The 22332-nt window shown below is 35.7% G+C and overlaps 1 protein-coding gene across 7 annotated transcripts in view; it reads left to right on the top strand.

The window, feature by feature from the left end:
• Positions 1-22332, top strand: part of LOC118002836 (ral GTPase-activating protein subunit alpha-1) — a 252275-nt gene that overhangs the window by 107051 nt on the left and 122892 nt on the right. For 4 of the 7 annotated variants that reach the window (XM_034993443.1, XM_034993440.1, XM_034993439.1 and 1 more), the window contains 9 exons: positions 4009-5559; positions 7337-7461; positions 8911-9127; positions 10294-10470; positions 16737-16889; positions 18073-18266; positions 18505-18603; positions 19341-19496; positions 21321-21449. In XM_034993443.1, the coding sequence (XP_034849334.1) occupies positions 4009-5559; positions 7337-7461; positions 8911-9127; positions 10294-10470; positions 16737-16889; positions 18073-18266; positions 18505-18603; positions 19341-19496; positions 21321-21449 (2801 nt within the window). The remainder of the gene's footprint in view (positions 1-4008; positions 5560-7336; positions 7462-8910; positions 9128-10293; positions 10471-16736; positions 16890-18072; positions 18267-18504; positions 18604-19340; positions 19497-21320; positions 21450-22332) is intronic. The other 3 variants (XM_034993444.1, XM_034993445.1, XM_034993442.1) reach the window with 1 other exon arrangement.

Here is a 22332-nt window from a genome sequence, read left to right on the forward strand (position 1 = left end):
AACCTAAAGCCACTGTTATTTTCATCAATCCAATACAAAGTATGTCCGTTGTTTTCTTCTGTATCATTTACTTGTGTTTGTATTTGACAAAACTTTGATTTCTAAGATTCTTATCTTTATAGAGATAAATCATTATGCTGCTTTATAATTTCTTAATACAATTAATTTTTGTCAATTTAAAAAAATTAATGAATTATTTGATGAATATATGACATATATTATTCAGGATACTTAGAACATGGACTAATTTTTGCCCTCAAATCTCACCTCTCAACTTTCTAGCTGTGTAACCTCAGACAAGTCACTTAAATAGTTTCTTCATCTATAAAATGGGGATAACAACACCTACTTCACAGTGTTGTTGTGAGGATTAAATGAGTTAATATATGTAATATCTTGGAACAGTGCCTAGCATGTAGAAAAGACTATATGGTTTAGCTGTCATTTAGTCTTTTTGTCCTTAACAGAATTCAGATATACAGGCATTTCTTTAAATTTAAGGCTTGCTCAGTCAGTTATGCTTAAGTGCTGACATTGGTTTCCTGTCAGGAATTATTTTCTTCTTTGATGTTATACAGTTACTATTCTTTTAAAAAAAAAATTTTTTTTTAAAGATTTTATTTATTTATTTGAGAGAGAGAGAGAGAGAGAGAGAAACAGCATGAGAGGGGAGAGGGTCAGAGGGAGAAGCAGGCTCCCCGCTGAGCCGGGAGCCCGATGTGGGACTCGATCCCAGGACTCTGGGATCATGACCTGAGCCGAAGGCAGTCGCTTAACCAACTGAGCCACCCAGGCGCCCTATACAGTTACTATTCTTATATGCCCATGTAAGAACTGTATTTAAAGCTTAAATATTGGGGGTTTTTTTGTTTAAATTTAAACTTAAGTTCTCAAGCAGTGCATCATTGGTAGAAAAATACATATATATTTTTAAAGCTCTTGTCCTCTTAAACTTGCATGAAAGTATTGGATATTCATATGTGATAAAAAAAAGTTTAGGGAAAAAACAGACTGAAATAGTGGTTAAATTTTATAATTATGCAAGGCGAGGACTGGGTTGAGAAGAAATTCTTAAGAGAACTTCACAGTAATCTTTACTGGCTTGTTTAGAATAGAAAAATTATGAAATGTCAATAAAGGAACTTAAAATTTAAAAACTAATATTCTACTTTTCTGAAGTTCACATATTTGCTAGAATCATAACATTACCTTTTTTTAAGATTTTAATTTATTTATTTGACAGAGAGAGAGAGAGAGCATATGCAAGGGGAGCGGCAGGCAGAGGGAGAGAGAGAAGCAGGCTCCCCCTGAGTAAGGAGCCTAACATGGGAGGACCCTGAGATCATGACCTGAGCCGAAGTCCAACGCTTAACCGACTGAGCCACCCAGGCGCCCAATAACATTAGCTTTTAATAAGATTTTAAAATTTTGATTTTGAATTGGAACAGTCTCAACTATATAATTTTTAAGATTTTTTTATAGAAAATTAGATAGTTTTTATCCTTTGCTAAGTCCTATTAGGATATTTTGTGGAAAGAAACTTGGAGTGCATTTTAAAAATAATCTCTGTCCTCTAGGCCGAGGTTCTTTTTTTTTTTTTTAAGATTTTATTTATTTATTTGACAGAGAGAGAGACAGTGAGAGAGGGAACACAAGCAGGGGGAGTGGGAAAGGGAGAAGCAGGCTTCCCGCCGAGCAGGGAGCCCGATGTGGGCCTCGATCCCAGGACCCTGGGACCTGAGCCAAAGGCAGATGCTTAATGACTGAGCCATCAGGTGCCCCTAGGCAGAAGTTCTTATGATCTATTATGGAAGATAAAATAAAACCAAAGTACTTATATTCATTAAGACAGACAAAGAAGCATTAGTTATCTGCTGCAGTAGTAAATAATGGGTATAAATGCATAAATGTTTAGTTTCTGAGGAAATGTTTCACTTTTCATTTAAAAGAATTTCTAAATGGAGTGTGTGAAGAAGAAGCCAGTGTCATTTTTAGAATATTCCCCTCAACTTAAAATAATTTAATAGTCTTAACTTCTGGCGGTATTGTGTATTTGACCTGTGCTTGGAATCTAAATGTATATCTTTAGGAATATAGTGGAATCTTATCATAAAACAAACTTCCCTTGTTCTGAATCTATGTATAAAGTGACTCCTTGTGGACCTCGTACAAAGAAGTTGATACAGATAAAATAGCAGAAGGACCAGCCTCCTTTTTATTCATAGCATGAATCCCAAAAATATTTTGAATTACTGTCCCCATTTTATAAATGAGAACACTGGTCTCAGAGTCTGGAGTAAGAAAACTTAAGTTCTAGACCTAGCACCATCAATAAGTTAATTTGTGATCTTGGATAAGTCACCGTTTTACTCTGGATCTAAACCTTCTCATTTTCCATTATTGCATTATAAGCCTAATGATTAATAACATCTGACTTTTTGATTCTTTGTCCTTTTTTCATTATATTTTGCTGGCTTACAAACAAATTTTTTTTAACTTATTTCCTGGTAATGTAAAGGCCAAGATGGATTCATAGGCACTGTATTTTAATTCTAAAATTTCTAATTTGCATATATATATAGTTTAATAGTATTTCAACTTGTGATTTTCAATTTCATAAATATTTTTGAGGATTTACCATACACTTAGCAGCGAAAGCAATGCGGTGACATGGAACACTAAGCCTGCTTCTCATACTTTATGGTTTCATCTCTTTGGGCCTCCATTTCCTCAGTAAGAGAATTAAATTAGATAATCTGTGATGTCCATTTTGACTCTAAAATTTGTGATTCTTAGAGATGTAAGAAGACATAGATACGTTTAGTTTTTGGGTTTTTTTTAAGATTTTATTTAGAGAGAGTGTGCATGCATGCACAAGCAGGGGGAAGGATGGAGGGAGAGGGAGAGAATCCCAAGCAGACTCCCTGCTGAGCATGGAGCCCAGTGTAGGCTCGGTCCCAGGACCCTGAGATCATGACCTGAGCCGAAATCGAGAGTTGGACACTTAACCTACTGAGCCACTCAGGTACCCCGAAAGACCTAGATACAGTTTTTTTTTTTTTTTAAAGATTTTATTTATTTGACAGAGAAAGACACAGCGAGAGAGGGAACACACGCAGGGGGAGTGGGAGAGGGAGAAGCAGGCTTCCCGCGGAGCAGGGAGCCCGATGCGGGGCTCAATCCCAGGACCCTGGGATCATGACCTGAGCCGAAGGCAGACGCTTAACGACTGAGCCACCCAGGCGCCCCGACCTAGATACAGTTTTTAAGTTTGATGTTTGTTTAATGGTAAGGGCCAATGATAGGCAGAGAAGGTTTCTTCCTAGTAGATTAAATGGTGTTTGTGAGAAATGGGAAAAAAAAAAACCCACAATTTTTTAACACTGTATTTTATTTGATAGGGTAAATAGATATTAATGCTATAAAAAATAAAGCAAAACAGCTCAGTAGAACAGATAAATAGTTTCCTAACAAAGAGAACTTTTGGAAGAGGGTGGAGATTTCCATTTCTAATATGTGATCAAACAAATAGGCAAGATTTGAAGAAAAGATGCCTCTTGTGTGGTAAGGAAGAAATGAGAATTTATGAGACCCTTTCAGATTCTACAGCAGAATAGTTAAATCAGCTTTCTGTGTTCAGATCTACTTTTTCTGCTTGGAACTTAAACAGGAAAAATTGAATAGCAAGTTTAAATTGCTTTATTTATTGGCACAGCTCTATCTTTAACTGCACTTCCAAATGTTTCATCACCTTACTGTTACTATGCATGTTAACATTTTTAAAATGTATTCTGATAGTTTTCTAATTCACTACATGCTATATTGGCTTGTGCCCATCATTATTTAAAAACAGATTTCTATTTTTAATAGATTTTATTTCATTGAGCTTACCAAAAAATCTCAGAATTTTTTTTTACTTTAAGCATATGCTTAGGGTATGGTTGAAATTAATACTGTTTTTTTCATGTTCATATAGTTCCTACTCTTCATAATTTTTCTTTTTTACAGATATTGATGATGCTCAGATACTTCCCCGCCCAACTAGAGTCAGACATTTTTCACAAAGTGAGGACACTGGAAATGAAGTTTTTGGTGCTTTGAATGAGGAGCAGCCATTGCCTCGAAGTAGCAGCACTTCTGACATCTTGGAACCATTCACTGTTGAACGAGCCAAAGGTGCAGTTCCTGTCATTGACAGTTCATCCCGTCATGCACCAAGCTTGCAGAGTTCCACAGAGGCTTCTTCAATAACTAGATCCACTGAAAGCCACATCACTGATACTCATAGTAGAGAGTCTTCTCTGGAAGTTGGTGATAGCATATATGACCATCTTTGTCACTTAATAGATCCAGTAGAACTTGCAGATTCAGCTTTTGAACAGATCCAGTACATTGACCTTGAAGGAGATGACGATCTTCTTTCCTCCCTGAAAGAATATTTTAAGGAAAACCAGGAAAATCATAGTAAAAATGAGTTAGGTAAAGATGCAGCTTCTGAGGAAGTGATTATTGCAGTAAATAAGGATGAACGATCATCTTTAGATAAATTAGAATACGTAGACGAAGAAAGTAAATCAGAACATACGGCCTCTTTTGTTGGGACTCCTGAAAACATTCAGTTTCAAAAAGAACCAAGCTCAGCTGTCTTCATGGGTAGTATTGCACCTAGCCAGTTAGACAGTTTTGTGAGAACAAAAACTTATGAAAAATCTAAGGAACTAAACAGTGATAAACAATCATCAGAACCTAATTCAGGTAGCCCTTGTGATAAAGAAAAAAGGAAACACCTGTATAGACAGCCAGCCACAGAATTCAATGCCTGTGTAGATATAACACTAGTCGAAAAGGTTAAGGGTGTGCAAATTAATGACAAAATCACTGTCCCACATGTTATGCATGCCAAGAAAACTACACTAAAAACACCTGTTAACCACAGACTGCCTCATGTTGCAAACACTAGCAAGCTTTCTCCAACTAAAAGGAGCTTGTCTGAAACAGTAACTCATAGAGCCAAAATCATGAAAATTGGTACTAAAAAACGAAATACTGTTCATGTTACTTTTAGACCATCTACTGAGTCAGTTCAGTTTTATAATCCTCTGGAAAACAAAGAGGCCCCATGGAAGATGAGACTGCGGAGACTTGGTGGCTTTAGTAGTAGTAGTAGTAATAGCAGCACTAGCGGCGCCAGCAACCCCCATACCAGCTCAGATGGTTTTACAGAGTTAGTAAAACCTGGTGTGTACAGGCCTCTCGATACCGTTGGTACAGCATCAGGAAGTAAAACAGTGAAGGACTCTACAGAGGTTCCCACCACTCTATTACCGAAAGAAGGAATTGCAAGTAGTCAGTTAGGTAGCCGTAGTACTGTTAGGTCATCCAGTCAGGAGGCAGGACTACCGCAGGGCTCCCTGGGTGGCGTTTATAAAACTGTTGTCCATGCTCTTTCGAAGCCGAAGGCAAATGTTTCCCCACAGAGGCAGAACAGAATGCCACCAGAGGCTCCACTGAGGGATCTGTACAGTCATGTAATGGGCTATTTTGGAAGGAAAGCTGCAGGTGAGCACTAACAGTGTGCAGAGCGCAAAAGGAGAAAGACAGCACCAGTTTGGCTTAATGCAACTGAAGCAAGCTATAAGCAATCAAAAAGCTTTGGGATGGTCACTGCTTTCTCTCTGTTTGGTTATGCATGCGCCTTTTCCCAGCTGTATTTTTCCCAGCATAAAATGTTTATTTAAATTACTAATTTCCCCAGGCATTTAGTTAAACCTCTTTGCTGCTGAAGAAGATAGGAAAGAGGAAGATACAGGAAAATTTTAGTGACCTTTCAGAGACTATTGAAATCAAATATTTTTCTGAGTATGTACTACAATGAGCCATGAAATTAAGTTTACTCGGTAGTTGGAATACCTTCTCCCCCTGCCTCCTTATAGTTTATATTTAAAAGGGCACTGGCTATATCTAATTGAGTTCATTATTTTTATTGCTGATTTACTTGGTTTTTCTTTTTTCTTGGAAGAAAATTATTTTGATATTATGTAACATAATGGAAATCAAGGTCCTACAACCAGCACCAACATTTTTAGTTATCACTGAAGGAGAAATTATTTCTTAAATCTCAAAGTGGATTTAGTTACTTTTCATGTAAGCCATTTCAAAACAAGTTGTAGGCTTTTTAGTTTTGCATTCATTTGTATAGAATGCAAGTCCTTAAAACACTTACCAGTACTTTTCTTTTTTTCTGAGATTTTAGATGTGCATAAAGGTTTCATGATAGCCAGTCATGATTTAAATATGGAACCTCTATGGACAGATTACAGAAGGCAAGATTATGGTAACTGTCTTCTCTTATCTTGATTCAAATTTAAAATAACTTTACAGATATAGAAAATTAACTTTCAGCAGTAAGGTAGGTTTTGATTTTGTTTGTTTAACATGGTTTTTGTTAGCATGATTAACAGAATGCTGTATAATGCATCTTGCATTGAGCCATTAATGCCACTTGAGGGCAGTATTCGACAGCTTAGCAAAGCCTGGCCAGTAATACAAAGATAATGGTATTTCGCAGTGAACTCTTGACCAGTGTATTTTCTTAACCTGAAATGCTTTTTAGTTCATTAGGAATATAAGCAATGCTGGTTTTCTTTTAATTGTGGAGAAATTAACTCTTCAACAGCATAATAGTCAAATAAATATCTTATGTTCTATAAGTTTTTCTCCCAAGTTTAAAACTTTCTTGTTAATGTAGTCATGAAGAAATCAAAATAACTTTTTGGGTTTTCTTTTTACAGAAAAACCTTTGTGAAAATAAACCTCTTTTTTCTTAAAGCAATAATATTAAGACTTTGTAGTGAACAGAAATGACATTGTGTCACAATTACAGATTTTTTATTTATCTAAACTTAAATGCATTTATATCCCACTGAGATGTACATAGATTCAAGGGATAGATTCCTTGTAAATATTCCTTGGGAAGAATGGAATTCTAAGTTATTAAAGCTCTAAATAGAAGCATAGAGGCAGGAAGAAAGATAAATATACCTGTTTCTTTATAGGCAATATTAACCTAACTCCAACTAGTGCTTATCTATAAGCTTTCTTGCTGTTTAAGGTTATACTGAAGATTGACTAACATCTGCTTAGTTAAATAAAATAAATACCAATTTACTAATTCCTAAAATTAAATCTAAAAGGAGAGAAATTATTCATAAATGCATGTTTGGCAAATAATTGATATGGCATAGGTGATTTGTTTTGGGTTGTTTTTGTTTGTTTCAAATTCAGGAAATGCAGTTAAGTCTTTTCTCACTATATATAGTTATTTATTTATTTTTAGTCAATAAAGAGGACATGAGCCCAAAACTGCCCCCTCTTAATAGTGATATTGGCAGCAGCAATGCTAATGTTCCTGATCTGATGGATGAGTTTATAGCAGAACGGCTTCGAAGTGGTAATGCCTCAGTAAGTGTTGTTTTATTTTATTTATTTGGTTTAGCAAGGAGACTAGAGAAGCTAAAGCTAAAAGATATATACCTGTGTGTGTGTGTGTGTGTGTGTGTTTGTAAATTTTTATTCAGAATAATCTTCCTCTAAAACTTACCCCTTTTTTGAATTAAGATTTTAAATTATACTTTTATAATATTTTTTATTTAAAGACATAAAACAAATAGGCTTATAATTTGGACCAGGATAAAAGATTAGAATACCTATTTGTTTAACCACTTAGGTATAAGCCCCTACCTTCTGAGTCTTCCCTCTGTGTTTTGCCTTTGCTCATAGGTTACCTTCCTGCCCACTGCTGACCCTTAGCAAGAAAGATAACAAGAGAAGTCTTCTGACCCAACTCCCATAAGTTTGATAACATAAATATTGATTGCTTATTCATTACAGATAACTTCAGAATAGATTTTAAAGTTACCTTTGTTTTATTAGAATTATGGCAGAATGAGAATAGAAGCAATTTTACCCCTAATAATGCTTTTAATTGTTTTTTTTTTTTTTTAAGATTTTATTTATTTATTTGAGAGAGAATGAGATAGAGAGCATGAGAGGGGGAAGGGTCAGAGGGAGAAGCAGACTCCCTGCCGAGCAGGGAGCCCGATGCGGGACTCGATCCTGGGACTTCAGGATCATGACCTGAGCCGAAGGCAGTCGCTTAACCAACTGAGCCACCCAGGCGCCCAATGCTTTTAATTGTTAAGGAAAGATAAATATATGTGGAATTGCTTTTTTTAAATGGTCACATTCCACTGGATTTTTTTAAAAAGGTTTTTATTTAGGGGGGTGGAGGGGCAAAGGGAGGAGAGAGAGAATCTCAAACAGACCTCCTGCTGACCACAGAGCCCGACACGGGGCTCAATTCCAGGATCCTGAGATCATGACATGAGCCAAAATCAAGAGTCAGATGCTCAACCAACTGAGCCACTCAGGGGCCCCTCCATTTGGATTTGAACTTGTGAATGTCTGTAGCTCCATTACATTTCCCTTTTATTTTTAGTTTAGTTTTTTTCCTTGAATGGGAAAAAATAATAGAATCATTATATATAATCATTATAGAATAACCTCTTTGCCATCATTCCTTCCTCCCTCCACTGTCTCTACTATTTGCTGCTGCTTTTTCTATTTGAATACTTTGCTCTTCCTACTCTCTTAACTTCACCCCATGGATCCTTTTGAGGCTTAAAGAGTCTTAGGCCCAACACCATATCATAACTGGATCTCTACTTTAGACAAACCAACAGTAATTCAGGTTATGGCTCCATACAGTTACATAGATGTTCGGTTTTACCTCCTCCAACTTCAGACCCTAAATCTCAACTTTTATTGTGGTAATTGTCTTGGAAATTCAAGATTTCAGATGTTTAATGAGAATAAGTTTTTTTAATAGTGAGATGTTTCTTGAATTTTTAGACTATGACAAGAAGAGGAAGTAGTCCAGGCAGTCTTGAAATTCCCAAAGACCTCCCTGATATTCTAAATAAGCAAAACCAGATGCGCCCTGTTGATGACCCAGGTGTGCCCTCTGAATGGACTTCTCCTGCCAGTGCAGGGAGCAGTGATCTTATCAGCTCTGATAGTCATTCGGATTCTTTCAGCGCTTTCCAATATGATGGCCGAAAATTTGACAGCAAGTATCTTTTTCTATTTGAGCGATATGGTTTTTTTTGTTGATTGTTTTCTGTTTGAGACTGACTTATGGATTATGTAACCATCACCTTCTTCTCTAATGTTACTAGACAAGGGTTCCCACATACTTTGATTTCATTTTTCAGTGAAATTCCAAAGGAAGTTTTAGGGAATTCAAGTCAGGACCACTCTATTTCACCAAACTAAAGCCACTGAAAAAACAAAAACCACTGTCCTTTCATAAAACAAATGATATTTTAAGACCAAACATAAAGAAAGGAAAAAAAAAATTAGAGTGGGCTTGACATTAGAATAAAGAACAATCATAGCTATGAGTTGGTGATTTGGGAACCACTATCTAGTTATCTATCACTAGATAGAACCACTATCTTGGTGGTGTGTCACTCCCACATAGCTTTTCTGCTATAATTCTGGGTTACACTTGGCAGTGAAGAGTACCAAAATTTAAAAAAAGAACACGAAAACCTTGGGAACCAAATTAGTGAAGAGCTGGGAGATGCATTAGAGAAACATGTTTACTGCTTTCATGGATTATATACTACTATGATCTCAGAACGGAATATGTGATTTAAGACAATAATGGTTTTTACCACATATGTGCCATTTTTATTATATATACCTGTGCTAGAGATTATAAAGTTCTTGAAAAGCATATTACCAGCTATCAGAAAACCTGGATAAGAATTGTGATGATACATCATATGTGTCTGGTTTTTGTCCTTATTGTTTTTAGTAATAAGCTATGAGAACCTTTAAAAATGTGTTTCTAATTATAAACTGCAAACTGTTAACATTATTTGCACTTGTCTGAGAGGTATGTAAATAGAATAGATTTAAGGGGCATGTTAATGTTTAATCATTTTGCTGAAGTAGCTTTGTCTCTCTTTTTTTAAAAGATTTTATTTATTTGAGAGAGGGAGAGGAGAGAGCACGAGTGGGGGGGAGGCAGGGGCAGAGCGGGAAGCAGACTTCCTGCTGAGGAGGGAGCCTGACTCAGGGCTTGATCCCAGGACACAGGCATCATGACCTGAGCCTAAGGCAGACGCTTAACTGACTGAGCCACCCAGGCACCCTGCTTTGTCTCTTTTGTAAATACTTTTCTTTTGTAGTTGAGACTTCGGTGACTAGCATTTCTTCTTCCTTTAGATTTTGGCTTTGGGGCTGATGCTGGGATTACATCCTCTGCTGATGTGGATTCAGGTTCTGGCCATCATCAGAGTGCTGAAGAACAGGAAGTGGCTAGTCTAACCACACTTCAGATAGATTCTGAAACAAGCAGTCTTAATCAGCAAGCTTTCTCCGCTGAAGTTGCAACGGTTACTGGTAAAGTTACTCAAGGGAATGTCTTCCTTAAGTGCATTTTTTAAGCCACCAAAGAATCTGTTTAGGATTTTATTTGATAGGTTTTAAGTATTACTTATTAGAGTTTAAATATTATGTTTTCATTCATCAGTATGTAACAATGGAGGAAAAAAATGCATTAATGTAAGAGTTTCTTGACCTGGAGTCTACATGGTAAGTTTCAGCGGACTAGCTGAACTCCTAATATTGTGTACAAAATTGTATATATGTTTCCATCACTGCATTTCCTGTAGCAGTTTTTAAATAGATAACCAAAAAATAGTTGAGAAGTACTATCTTCTTTTCACTTTCAGAGTCAGCCCAGATTTTTATAGATTTTTGACAAAATATTTATTATAGAAACTGTAGAGAATACTGCCTAATAGAAGGCCTATTTATCAATATACTAATATTCTATATTTATACAGTAAATTATGCTTTTCAGCAAATTTTTTATGTGGTCAAATATATGATGAGTAGGATCTAAGAAATTCAGTCCTGAAATGCGGGGTCACATTATTGCAAGATTCGGGTAGTGACCAGAGGGATCCTGAGCAGCTGGTAGCCCATAGATTAGGGATTCCACTGTATGATCCAAATTTACTCTGGTTCTCACTGTAGTTTGATGCCCTTTGATGGGTGGTTATCCATTCCAGTTTTTTGGGGTTTTTTTTAGCTTTTACTTTTTTATTTGAGAGAGAGTGAAAGAGCACGAGCAGGGGGCGGGGTAGAGGGAGAGAAAGAAGCAGACTCCCCGCTTGAGCAGGGAGCCCGAGGCAGGACTCAGTCCCAGGACCCCAGGATCCTGACCTGAGCCATCCTGGTGCCCCTAGAAGTTTTTACTTCTTAATTCTTCTCCCATTCCACATCGCCCTCCCCTTTGTCATGACAACCACCAGTCAGTTCTCCGTATCTGTGGGTCTGGGTTTTGTTTTGTTTTGTTTTTTAGATTCCACATATAAATGAAATCATATGGTATTTGTCTTTTTCTGTCTAACTTATTTCACTTAGCATAATACCCTCCAAGTCCATCCATGTTGTCACAAATGGCAAGATTTCATTCTTTTTTGTGGCTGAATAGTATTCCATTGTATATAAAAACCACATCTTCTTTATCCATTCATCCTTCAGCGGACACTTAGGTTGCTTCCATACCTTGGCTATTGTAAATAATGCTGCAGTGAACACAGGGATGCAGACCTCTTTGAATTAGTGTTTTTGTTTTCTTTAGATATATACCCAGTAGTGGAGTTACTAGAGCATATGGTAGTTCTATTTTTAATTTTTTGAGGAACCTCTGTACTGTTTGTTCCACAGTGGCTACACCAGTTTGCATTCCCACCAACAGTGCACAAGGGTTTCCTTCTCTCCACTTCCTCACCAACACTTGTTATTTTTTTATCTTTCTGATAATAGTCATTTTGACAGGTGTAAGGTGATATCTCATTGTGGTTTTGATTTACATTTCCCTGATGTTTAGTGATGTTGAGCATCTTTTCATGTGCCTCTTGACACATCTCTGTGTCTTCTTCTGAAAAATATCTATTCAGATCCTTTGCCCATTTTTTAATTGGATTGTTTTTTGTTATTGAGTTATAGGAGTTCTTTATATATTTTATATATTATATATTTATTGAGTTCTATGGATCTTTATATATTTATATATTTCTTTATTTCTTCATATATATATTCATTTATGTATTATATATTTATTGAGTTCTATGGGTCTTTATATATTTCTTCATATATATATATTAGGCCCTTATCCAGATATATGATTTGGAAATACTGCTTCAATTTAGTAGGTTCCCTTTTTGTTTTGTTGATGGTTTTCTTCACTGTGTAGAGGCTTTTTAGTTTGATATAGTCCCACTTGTTTTTGGTTTTGCCTTTGTTTCCTTTGCCTGAAGAGACATCTAAAAAATATCACTAAGACCAATGTGAAGGAGCTTAGTGCCTATGTTTTCTTCTAGGAGTTTTATGTTTTCAGGTCTTCAATCCATTTTGAGTTGATTTTTGTGTATGGTATAAGATAGTGGTCCAGTTTCATCCTTTCACATATAGCTGTCCAGTTTTCCCAATACCATTTATTGAAGAGAGTATCCTTTCTCCATTGTATATTTTACCCTCCTTTATTGTAAATTAATTGACCATATATGCATGGGTTTTTTCTAGGCTCTCTGTTCTGTTGATCTCTGTGTCTGTTTTTATACCAATACCACACTGTTTTAATTACTACAGCTTTGTAGTATAATTTGAAATAGGGAGCAGGATACCTCCAGCTTTGTTTTTCTTTCTCAAAATTGTTTTGGCTGTTCAGTCTTTTGTTGTTCCATACAAATTTTAAAATTATTTGTTCTAGTTCTGTGAAAAATGCTATTGGTATTTTGATAGGAATTGCATTGAACCTGTACATTGTATTGGGTGGTATGGACATTTTAACAATATTAATTCTTCCAACTCATGAGCATGGAATATCTTTCCATTTATTTGTGTCTTCTTCAGTTTCTTTCATCAGTGTCTCATAGTTTTCACTGTATAGATCTTTCACCTCCTTGGTTAAATTTATTCCTAGGTATTTTATTCTTTTTGATATTATAAATGGGATTGTTTATGGTTCATTATTAGTGTACAGAAACACAGCAGAGTTTTTACGTATTAATTTTGTATCCTGCAGTTTTACTGAATTCATTTATTCTAACAGTTTTTTGGTGGAATCGTCAAGGTTTTCTATATGTAGTATCATGTGGTCAACATATACTGACAGTTTTAATTCTTCCTTTCCAATTTGTGTACCTATTATTTCTTTTTCTTAACCTAATTGCTGTAGCTAGGACTTCCAATACTATGTTGAATAAAAGTGGGGATAGTGGGCAAGCTTTCAAGTTTTCACCATTCAATATGATACTAGATGCTGGTTTGTCATATATGGCCTTTAATATTATATTGAGGTACATTCCCTTTATACCCAGCTTGTTGAGACTTTTTATCATAAATGGGTGTTGAATTTTGTCACATACTTTCTGCATCTAGTGAAATAATCATATGATTTTTATCTTTCCTTTTGTTAATGTGGTGTAGCACATTGGTTGATTTGTGGATGTTAAACCATCTTTGTCTCCCTGGAATAAATCCCACTTGATCATGGTATATGATTGTTTTTATGTGTTGTTGAACTCAGTTTGCTAATATTTTGTTGAGGATTTTTGCATCAATGTTCATTAGGGATAGTGGCCTCTAATTTTCTTTTGTGGTGTTTTGGTATGGGAGTAACACTGGCATCATAAAATGAGTTTGGAAGTTTTCCTATCTTCGATTTTTTGGAAGAGTTTGAGAGGGATAGGTGTTAAGACTTCTTTTTTTTTTTTTTTTTTTAAGATTTTATTTATTTGTCAGAGAGAGTGGGAGCACAAGCAGGGGGAGTGGCAGACATAGACACCTTTGAATGTTTCATAGAATTCACCAGTGAAGCCAGGTGGTCCTGGAATTTTGGTTTTTTAAGGAGGTTTTTGATTACTAATTCAGTCTCCTTACTAGTGATTGGTCTATTCAGATTTCTGTTTCTTCATGATTCAATCTGGAAAGATTGTACATTTCTAGGAATTTATCCATTTCTTCTAGGTTGACCAATTTGTTGGCGTATAATTGTTCATAGTAGTCTTCTTATGATCCTTTGTATTTCTGTGGTATTGGTTGTAATGCCCTTTCATTTCTGACTTTATTTGAGCTCTTTTTTCTTCTTGTGGGTCTAGGTAAAGGATTGTCATTTTTATCTGAACAGGATTATCTATATATATTATAGATGTATCCTGCTTCTATATTCTATAGAACAGAAAGATCTGCAGCTTGATGAGAAGCTCCACCATTCTGTTCTTCAGACTCCAGATGACCTAGGCAATATTTGGAAATTAGATATTTGCCATTTTTCCTTTCAGAGCATCAGTGTTAGGAGATCTTATTATTTAAATTATTTAAAATTTTGTTTTTGAGAGGGATAAGTTAGAGACAAATCAGTTGATTTATCACTATATAATGAAGGTTCTATAGAATAGGGAGATATTAACAGTGATGGTTAAAACTGCAGTGTTTTTTGTTTTATTTCATTGGTTTACACCAGACTCTTATTTTTTATCAATCAAGTGAGACCCCTAGATACAAAATCTTGTACTGTATTATGATTTTATTTACCTCTTTGGCCAATTTACAACGTGTTTTATCCTTAATGCTGTTCAGTTGTGTTTTATTGGAGTTTTAAGCATTACGTCTTAGGTAGAGGGCGTTGAATATTCTTAGTTTCATTGGTCTTCTTTATTGTCTTTTTAGTCTCTGTTTCATTAATTTCTGCTCTGATCTTTATTATTTCTTTCCGCCTACTAACTTTGGGCTTTGTTTGTTCTTTTTTTCCCTAGTTTCCCTAGGTGTGAAGTTAAATTGTTTGAGATTTTTCTTGAGGCAGGCCTGTATTGCTATGAAATTCCCTCTTAGAACCATTTTTGCTGCATTCCATAGATTTTGGTATGTCATATTTCTGTTTTCATTTGTTTCTCGATATTTTTTTCCTTTAATTTTTCATTCACCCTGTAGTTATTTATTTATTTATTTTTTTTTTGAGAGAGAGAGAGAGAATGAGAGACAGAGAGCATGAGAGGGAGGAGGGTCAGAGGGAGAAGCAGACTCCCTGCCGAGCAGGGAGCCCGATGCGGGACTCGATCCAGGGACTCCAGGATCATGACCTGAGCCGAAGGCAGTCGCTTAACCAACTGAGCCACCCAGGCGCCCCACCCTGTAGTTATTTAGTAACATGTTTAGTCTCCATATATTTATAGTTTTTCTGGTTTTCTTCTGGTAGTCGATTTCTAGCTTCATAGTGTTGTGGTCAGAAAAGATGCTTGATATGATTCCAGTCTTGTAGAATTTATTGAAACTTGTTGTGTGACCTAATATGTGATCTCTCCTGGAGAATGTTCCATGTGCACTTGAGAAGAATATGTATTCTGCTGCTTTGGATGGATTGTTCTGTACATATCAGTTAAGTCCATCTGGTCTAATGTGTCATTTAAGGCTGATCTTTCTTTATTGATTTTTTGTTGGAAAGACCTAATATTTTAGGGGCTTGCTTGGTACTAGTAGCACTCCCATACAACCACCACAAATTGTTCAATATAGTATTAATTTATGCTATACATAATTTAACAGGAGCTTCTGCTCTGTGCCAGACACTGTACCAGGTACTGGCAATGCATCAGTATGTAACACAGACTCAATCCCTGTTCTTACAGAGTATGTGCACTAGTGAAGGTATTTGAAACTGAGCAGTTTCAGGTCAGTGTGATAAGTGGTATAAGGTGGGGGACAAGTGCAAATAGTGGAGGCTACTTATTTACCCTGGATACATCAGTGCTGGGTAGGCTTCTCAGGAAGGACTGTCTAAGGTGAAACCTGAAAAATAAAAAGTTAACCAGACCTATAAGAACAGGATAAGGGGTCCATGCAAAGGAAAAACATGTGGAAAAGGCCAGAGGTATACTACATATTCTGATAAATACCAGCAGTTTACTTTCTATGACTAGAACTTAAAAGTACTAGGGGAATTATGGAGCTGTAAGAAAGTTACAGAAAGACTGGAAAACCACACACTAAGAAGTTTGGGCTTATGCTGTGGCCAGTAAAGAGCCATAAAATCCATAGAAGGATTTTAAATGAGGGCGTACCATCAGATTAGATTTTTAATTTTTTTGCTGCCTTACGAAGAATGGATTGGGAAGGAGGGAATGTGTGTGTGTGGTGGGGGAGAGACTGAAGACTGGGGACCACCAGGGACCACTGGACACCAGGCCAGCAATGATAGCATATAAAGAGCCACAGTGAGCCACAGTGAGCAAGGTCCTCTTCTCTTGAATTGCTCCAAGTCTGAAGTAAGTGAAATAGAGTAGCAGTGGGTCCTAGAGTTTCTGTAGCTGGACCAGGAATGGGAGTAGACATTGATTCTCACTCTCACTGATGGCTTCTATGAACTGGTATGTCCAGTTCTGATTCCAGATGCGTCCCATGGAAGAAAGCAAATGAGACCCCTAGATACAAAATCTTGTACTGTATTATGATTTTATTTACCTCTTTGGCCAATTTATAACCTGTTTTATCCTTTGATGCTGTTCAGTTGTGTTTTATTGGAGTTTTAAGCATTACATCTTAGGTAGAGTGTGTTGAATAGCCTCTTTATGGTAATTTTTATGAAATTGTCTTTACAGGTTCAGAAAGTGCTTCTCCCATCCATTCGGCTCTGGGATCCAGGTCACAGACACCTTCTCCTTCCACATTGAATATGGATCACATGGAACAGAAAGATCTGCAGCTTGATGAGAAGCTCCACCATTCTGTTCTTCAGACTCCAGATGACCTAGGCAATATTTGGAAATTAGATATTTGCCATTTTTCCTTTCAGAGCATCAGTGTTAGGAGATCTTATTATTTAAATTATTTAAAATTTTGTTTTTGAGAGGGATAAGTTAGAGACAAATCAGTTGATTTATCACTATATAATGAAGGTTCTGTAGAGTAGGGAGATATTAACAGTGATGGTTAAAACTGCAGTGTTTTTTGTTTTACTTCATTGGTTTACACCAGACTCTTATTTTTTATTATTGTGAAAGACAATTTGGTAACTTTTTGATAATACAATCAGTTATTATACACTTTATGTGGAAAGAGAAAAAAGTCAAACATGAGGAGTAAAGGACTTACATATAGTTACAGTGAACTTGTAAATTATGAGCACACTGGGATATTATCAAGTAGGAATAATCTTTACTAACTTAGTAATTATTTTGCCTTTTCCATTATATACACTGAATAGAATAATGGATGTTTCTTAAGCTGGAGAAGATCTATAATGATATCTAGCTAAACCATCTATTTTACAGTGAGGAAGTGTAGCCTTAGGAAGGTTATTAAGTAATTTGTACAGAGTCACATAATTAATGACAGAAATGAGGCTAGGATTCAAGGTTACCTATATTTCTTACATATAATCTTGCCAATTTTATTAAACAAAAATATCATTATAGAATTTTAGATTATGTTTAAGTTTTAGTAAAAATGTTAATTTTCCCATGTCATTGTGATATCCCTTTTAATGCTAGGCCTGACTTAATTGTGAAATATATTTCTTTGGAAGTTGTAAGTACAAAGAAACAGGCTTATGAAGACTTCCTATAGGAACTGCCTTCAGCCTGAGATTTTCTATTAATTGATGCTATAACCTGAAGTAGCCATTTGATGAAAGAGGGAGTATGTACTTATAAATATGATCTTTATATCAATTATAAATTTCTCTATCTAGTATGTGCATCATTTCCTCCTTAGGTAAATCCTAGTACAGGTGGTATTGAATAAGTAATTACTGCCATAATAAGGAATTGTGAACTGGTGAGGTTTTGATCTTATCAGGAAAAAATAACACTAATGCATATTGACATTTTAAGAATTCACTTTTGTAGACATTTAAGTTTGTTATTTTGACTCCTTTGTATTTTTGTGACCAATTCTTTAGAAAAATTACTGACACTAGTGTATTTTTTTCTACAGAAATCAGTGAGTTTCCATCTGAATGTTGTAGTGTGATGGCAGGGGGTACACTCACAGGATGGCATGCTGATGTTGCTACTGTAATGTGGCGAAGAATGCTAGGCATTTTGGGAGATGTCAACGCTATTATGGATCCCGAAATACATGCTCAAGTTTTTGATTACCTCTGTGAACTTTGGCAAAATCTAGCTAAGGTAAAAAATAAAAAATAAAAAAAAGGGAAAGAAAGAAAAGTGTTAAGAAGTAGAAGCCTTAGATCTCATTGCCACCCACCACCCCCTTACTATAAACTGGTTCCTAGCAAGGTGAAGTTACTTATCCATGTTTAAATACATAATTAGTGATAGGAACTGGAATTGAACTCAAGTTTAAGGTAAAACAAACTGGAAGAACACTTTTATTGGTTTGTTGCATTTTATTTGAAAATTACAGATTAGAGATAACCTTGGCATTTCAACTGATAACCTGACCTCCCCTTCACCACCAGTTTTGATTCCTCCACTGAGAATTCTTACACCTTGGCTCTTCAAGGTATGCTTAATATATAAAACATTAATTTAAAAGGTTCATTTAGTAAATACGATGTAATCAGTTTTAAACATTTGATAGATTCTTTAGCTTTTGTATAGTCTTCTAGAACAGTTAGTTTTTAACTAGTCATTGGGGGTTATATAGAGAGGAGAATGGGCATAGCAAAATTATTATACAGGTGCATCATTTTTACTTATGTAATAAAACAAAAGTATATAGAATTATGTTTCTTTTATATTTAAGTGAAGTGTAAATCTCAAATTTGTGTCAGAATGTGCTGTATATTTTTAAAGATTTAATTCTTGGGGCACCTGGGTGACTCAGTCGGCTAAATGTCTGCTTTTGGCTCAGGTCATGATCCCAGGGTCCTTGGATTGAGCCCCCCATCCGGCTCCCTGCTCAGCAGAGAGCCTGCTTTTCCCTCTCCCTCTAAAGCTCCCTCTGTTTGTGCTCTCTTGCTCTCTCTGTCAAATAAATAAATAAAATCTTTAAAAAAAAAGATTTAATTCTTTTGAGTATTATTTGATATGTTTGGTACATTTTCCTAAATGAAACAGTATGTGGTTCTTCATACCTGTGTTGTTTCATTTTAATAGTAATAGTAGTTTCAGTAATCCTAATTGATTCATTAAGAAATTGGGCCAACATAGAAATAAATGAAAACAATATATTGCTTGCTATATTCAATTAAACAGTATTTGTTTTTGAGTATTAAAACCAACATTTTTAAATTGTAGGCAACCATGTTGACTGATAAATATAAACAAGGTAAATTACATGCTTACAAACTTATCTGTAATACAATGAAAAGAAGACAAGATGTTTCTCCAAACAGAGATTTTCTAACACATTTCTACAATATAATGCATTGTGGATTACTTCATATTGATCAGGTAAATATATACTTTCTAACCAATTGCTTTATAAATTTATCTTTGATTCTTGATTGTTTAACTCTTAACTTTTAAGGTCTAAAATTAAAAATACTCTTTTTATGTAGTCATTTTATTTACAAGTTTCTTCTGTTTTGTAACCTCATTTGTTCTTGAAACGTAGTTGAAAAGCTGTTACAGTTAGGGGATCAACTTGTTTATTAAATGTATCTTTCCTCTGATGTTAAAATAACTAGTTTGCTTTTTTAAGATATTAAGCCATCTTTTGCTTAGACAGACATGTTTTTTTGATGTCCTAATGTACTTATTCTTGGGCATTTTGTAATTGTTACTTAATAATTGGCACTCGAGGCATATGGATTTGTTTATCTAGTCATGCAACAGTCAGAGGTTTTTTCCACTCTAAGAGTTAGTTAGCACATCATATTTTCTTATTTCCATAGATTATATTAGCATAGTGACAGTTCTATTGACTTGGCATTTGTATCAGTGCAGTCATTACATTAGCCAATCATAAATATGATTCTAGAACATTATTCAGGAGTCTTGATCCTGGCCATAAAATTAAAAAAAAAAAAAAAAATCCATGGGAGGTTATAAGTCATGGTAATGAAATATTTTAATCATAATGTGGTTAAATTTCACTTGCAGTTCATTTAAAGAACATTAAACTAATATCAAAAGAGGTAATTATATCTCTCTTCCCGAAAAATGAAAATACTTCTCACATTAATTTGAAATAGTACTTACAATGTACTACCTTATAAACATGTCCCAAACAAAATGACACCTTTAATTACTTGACAGAGAGACCTTTTGTTTAGGATGAATCAGATTGAGTAATACAGCATAAAACACTGCATCCTCATGTTGAATTCCAAAGGCAAAGTGAATGAATAACCAAGTTAAGAATACTCCCTCAGGGGCGCCTGGGTGGCTCAGATGGTTAAGCGTCTGCCTTCGGCTCAGGTCATGATCCCACGGTCCTGGGATCGAGCCCTGCATCAAGCTCCCTGCTTGGCGGGGAGCCTGCTTCTCCCTCTCCCTCTACTGTTCCCCCTGCTTGTGCTCTCTCACTCTCTCTATCAAATAAATAAATAAAATCTTTAAAAAAAAAAAAAAAAAGAATACTCCCTCAATGGGGCACCTGGGTGGCTCAGTTGTTAAGCATCTGCCTTCAGCTCAGGTCATGATCCCAGGGTCCTGGGATCGAGCCCCGCATCGGGCTCCCTGCTCAGCAGGAAGCCCTGCTTCTCCCTCTCCCACTCCCCCTGCTTGTGTTGTCTCTCTCTGTCGAATAAATAAATAAAATCTTAAAAAAAAAAAAAGAATACTCCCTCAAAAATGCCTTGGTCTGTATTTCTGAGGCTAGATATTTGTCATCAAAGGACTTCAGTTTATCTAATAAGGAGAATTCCTCCAGTTGCCACATAATAGGTCATGAAACTTAAGAGATCAGAGATCTCACATGGAAGCAAGTAGATGAGAGAAGGAACCACTCTGCAGTTCAGTTTTATGCTACGTAGGCCTTATATTTTCAACCCTCTGAAGCAAAGAGCCTTCCAGTTTGCTCTCTCGTGTGGGGGGGAGAATGCTATATTGATGTCAGTTAAACAAATGTGTTTTAAGTTTACTTTCCTTTGACAGAATATAATACTAAGCATGGATTATTTAGAAGATTTAAAATCAGTCTTTCCAATTAGGCAATGTATAGTAATTGCCTATTTTACTGTTTCATATGTTATCTATTTTTAAGGATATTGATTAGCTGATACCCAAGATTAATTTATGATATTCTTTTCCCCTTCTTTTCTTACTCCTAAGGATATTGTCAATACAATCATCAAGCACTGCTCACCTCAGTTTTTTTCACTTGGTTTGCCTGGTGCCACAATGCTTATTATGGATTTTATTGTAGCAGCTGGTAGAGTGGCTTCTTCGGCTTTTCTCAATGTAAGTTTTTATTTCCTGTTCTTTGTAATATAACAGACTGTAGTTAAACAGGACTCAACTAACAAAGCAACAAAGGAGGAGCCCTTGTTAATAAATTTAACAAGCTGATGTTCAGGAAAATTTACAGTTTAATTGAAGTTGCTTTTTTTAAGTAAATTTTGAAATACAAGAAAGTACTAAAATTAGTTGATAAATTGACACATGAGCTATAAAAATGGATTAAATCTGATAAGCCAAACAAAATTTAAAATTGAGGAAATCTAAGGAAACAAGTAGAGGGAGGGAAGAAACTAAAGAGAGGGCAGTGGGCCATAGCAAAAGAGGTGGACCAGAGGTGAGATAATTCAAAAGTGTGCTCTAGGAGTAAACTCTAAACTCTGAGACAGCATGTGAGGATTTTGATAACAGTTATGGAGCTGTGAGACATGCCAAGTAACTCACTATAGTTGGAATATGTTCATATGTAACTAGCAGAGATAAGCTAAAGAGGAAGACAGTAGCTGGTTTATAGTGCTAAAGAGATTAGAGTTCATCCCAAGGAAAGAATGAGTAAGCATTGAGGGATTTTACACAGGGAGTGACATGATCAGATTTCTACTTGAGAAGGAGCACTCTGGCACAAAGTATAAATGAGAAATAACAATTAATTGAAAGTCTATTAGAATAAACTAAGAGTTTGGGGGAGAGAAAAATCAGTCCTACTTGACCATCATTTTGTAACTTAGAAAGCAGTTTAATATATGTTATTTCACGCATGAGCTATACAAAAGACCAACAGTGAACAAGAAGGAGTTCTATTTGTGGTATAGGAAGCCGCCTATTCGAGATCCATGAGAAGATGTTAGGAGGGCCATTGCATGTACAAGGCAGGAGCTCAAAGGAG

This window comes from Mirounga leonina, unplaced genomic scaffold, assembly GCF_011800145.1.
Source record: "Mirounga leonina isolate KUSES-001 unplaced genomic scaffold, KU_Mleo_1.0 Mir_83, whole genome shotgun sequence".
In the NCBI taxonomy this organism is placed as follows: Eukaryota; Metazoa; Chordata; class Mammalia; order Carnivora; family Phocidae; genus Mirounga; species Mirounga leonina.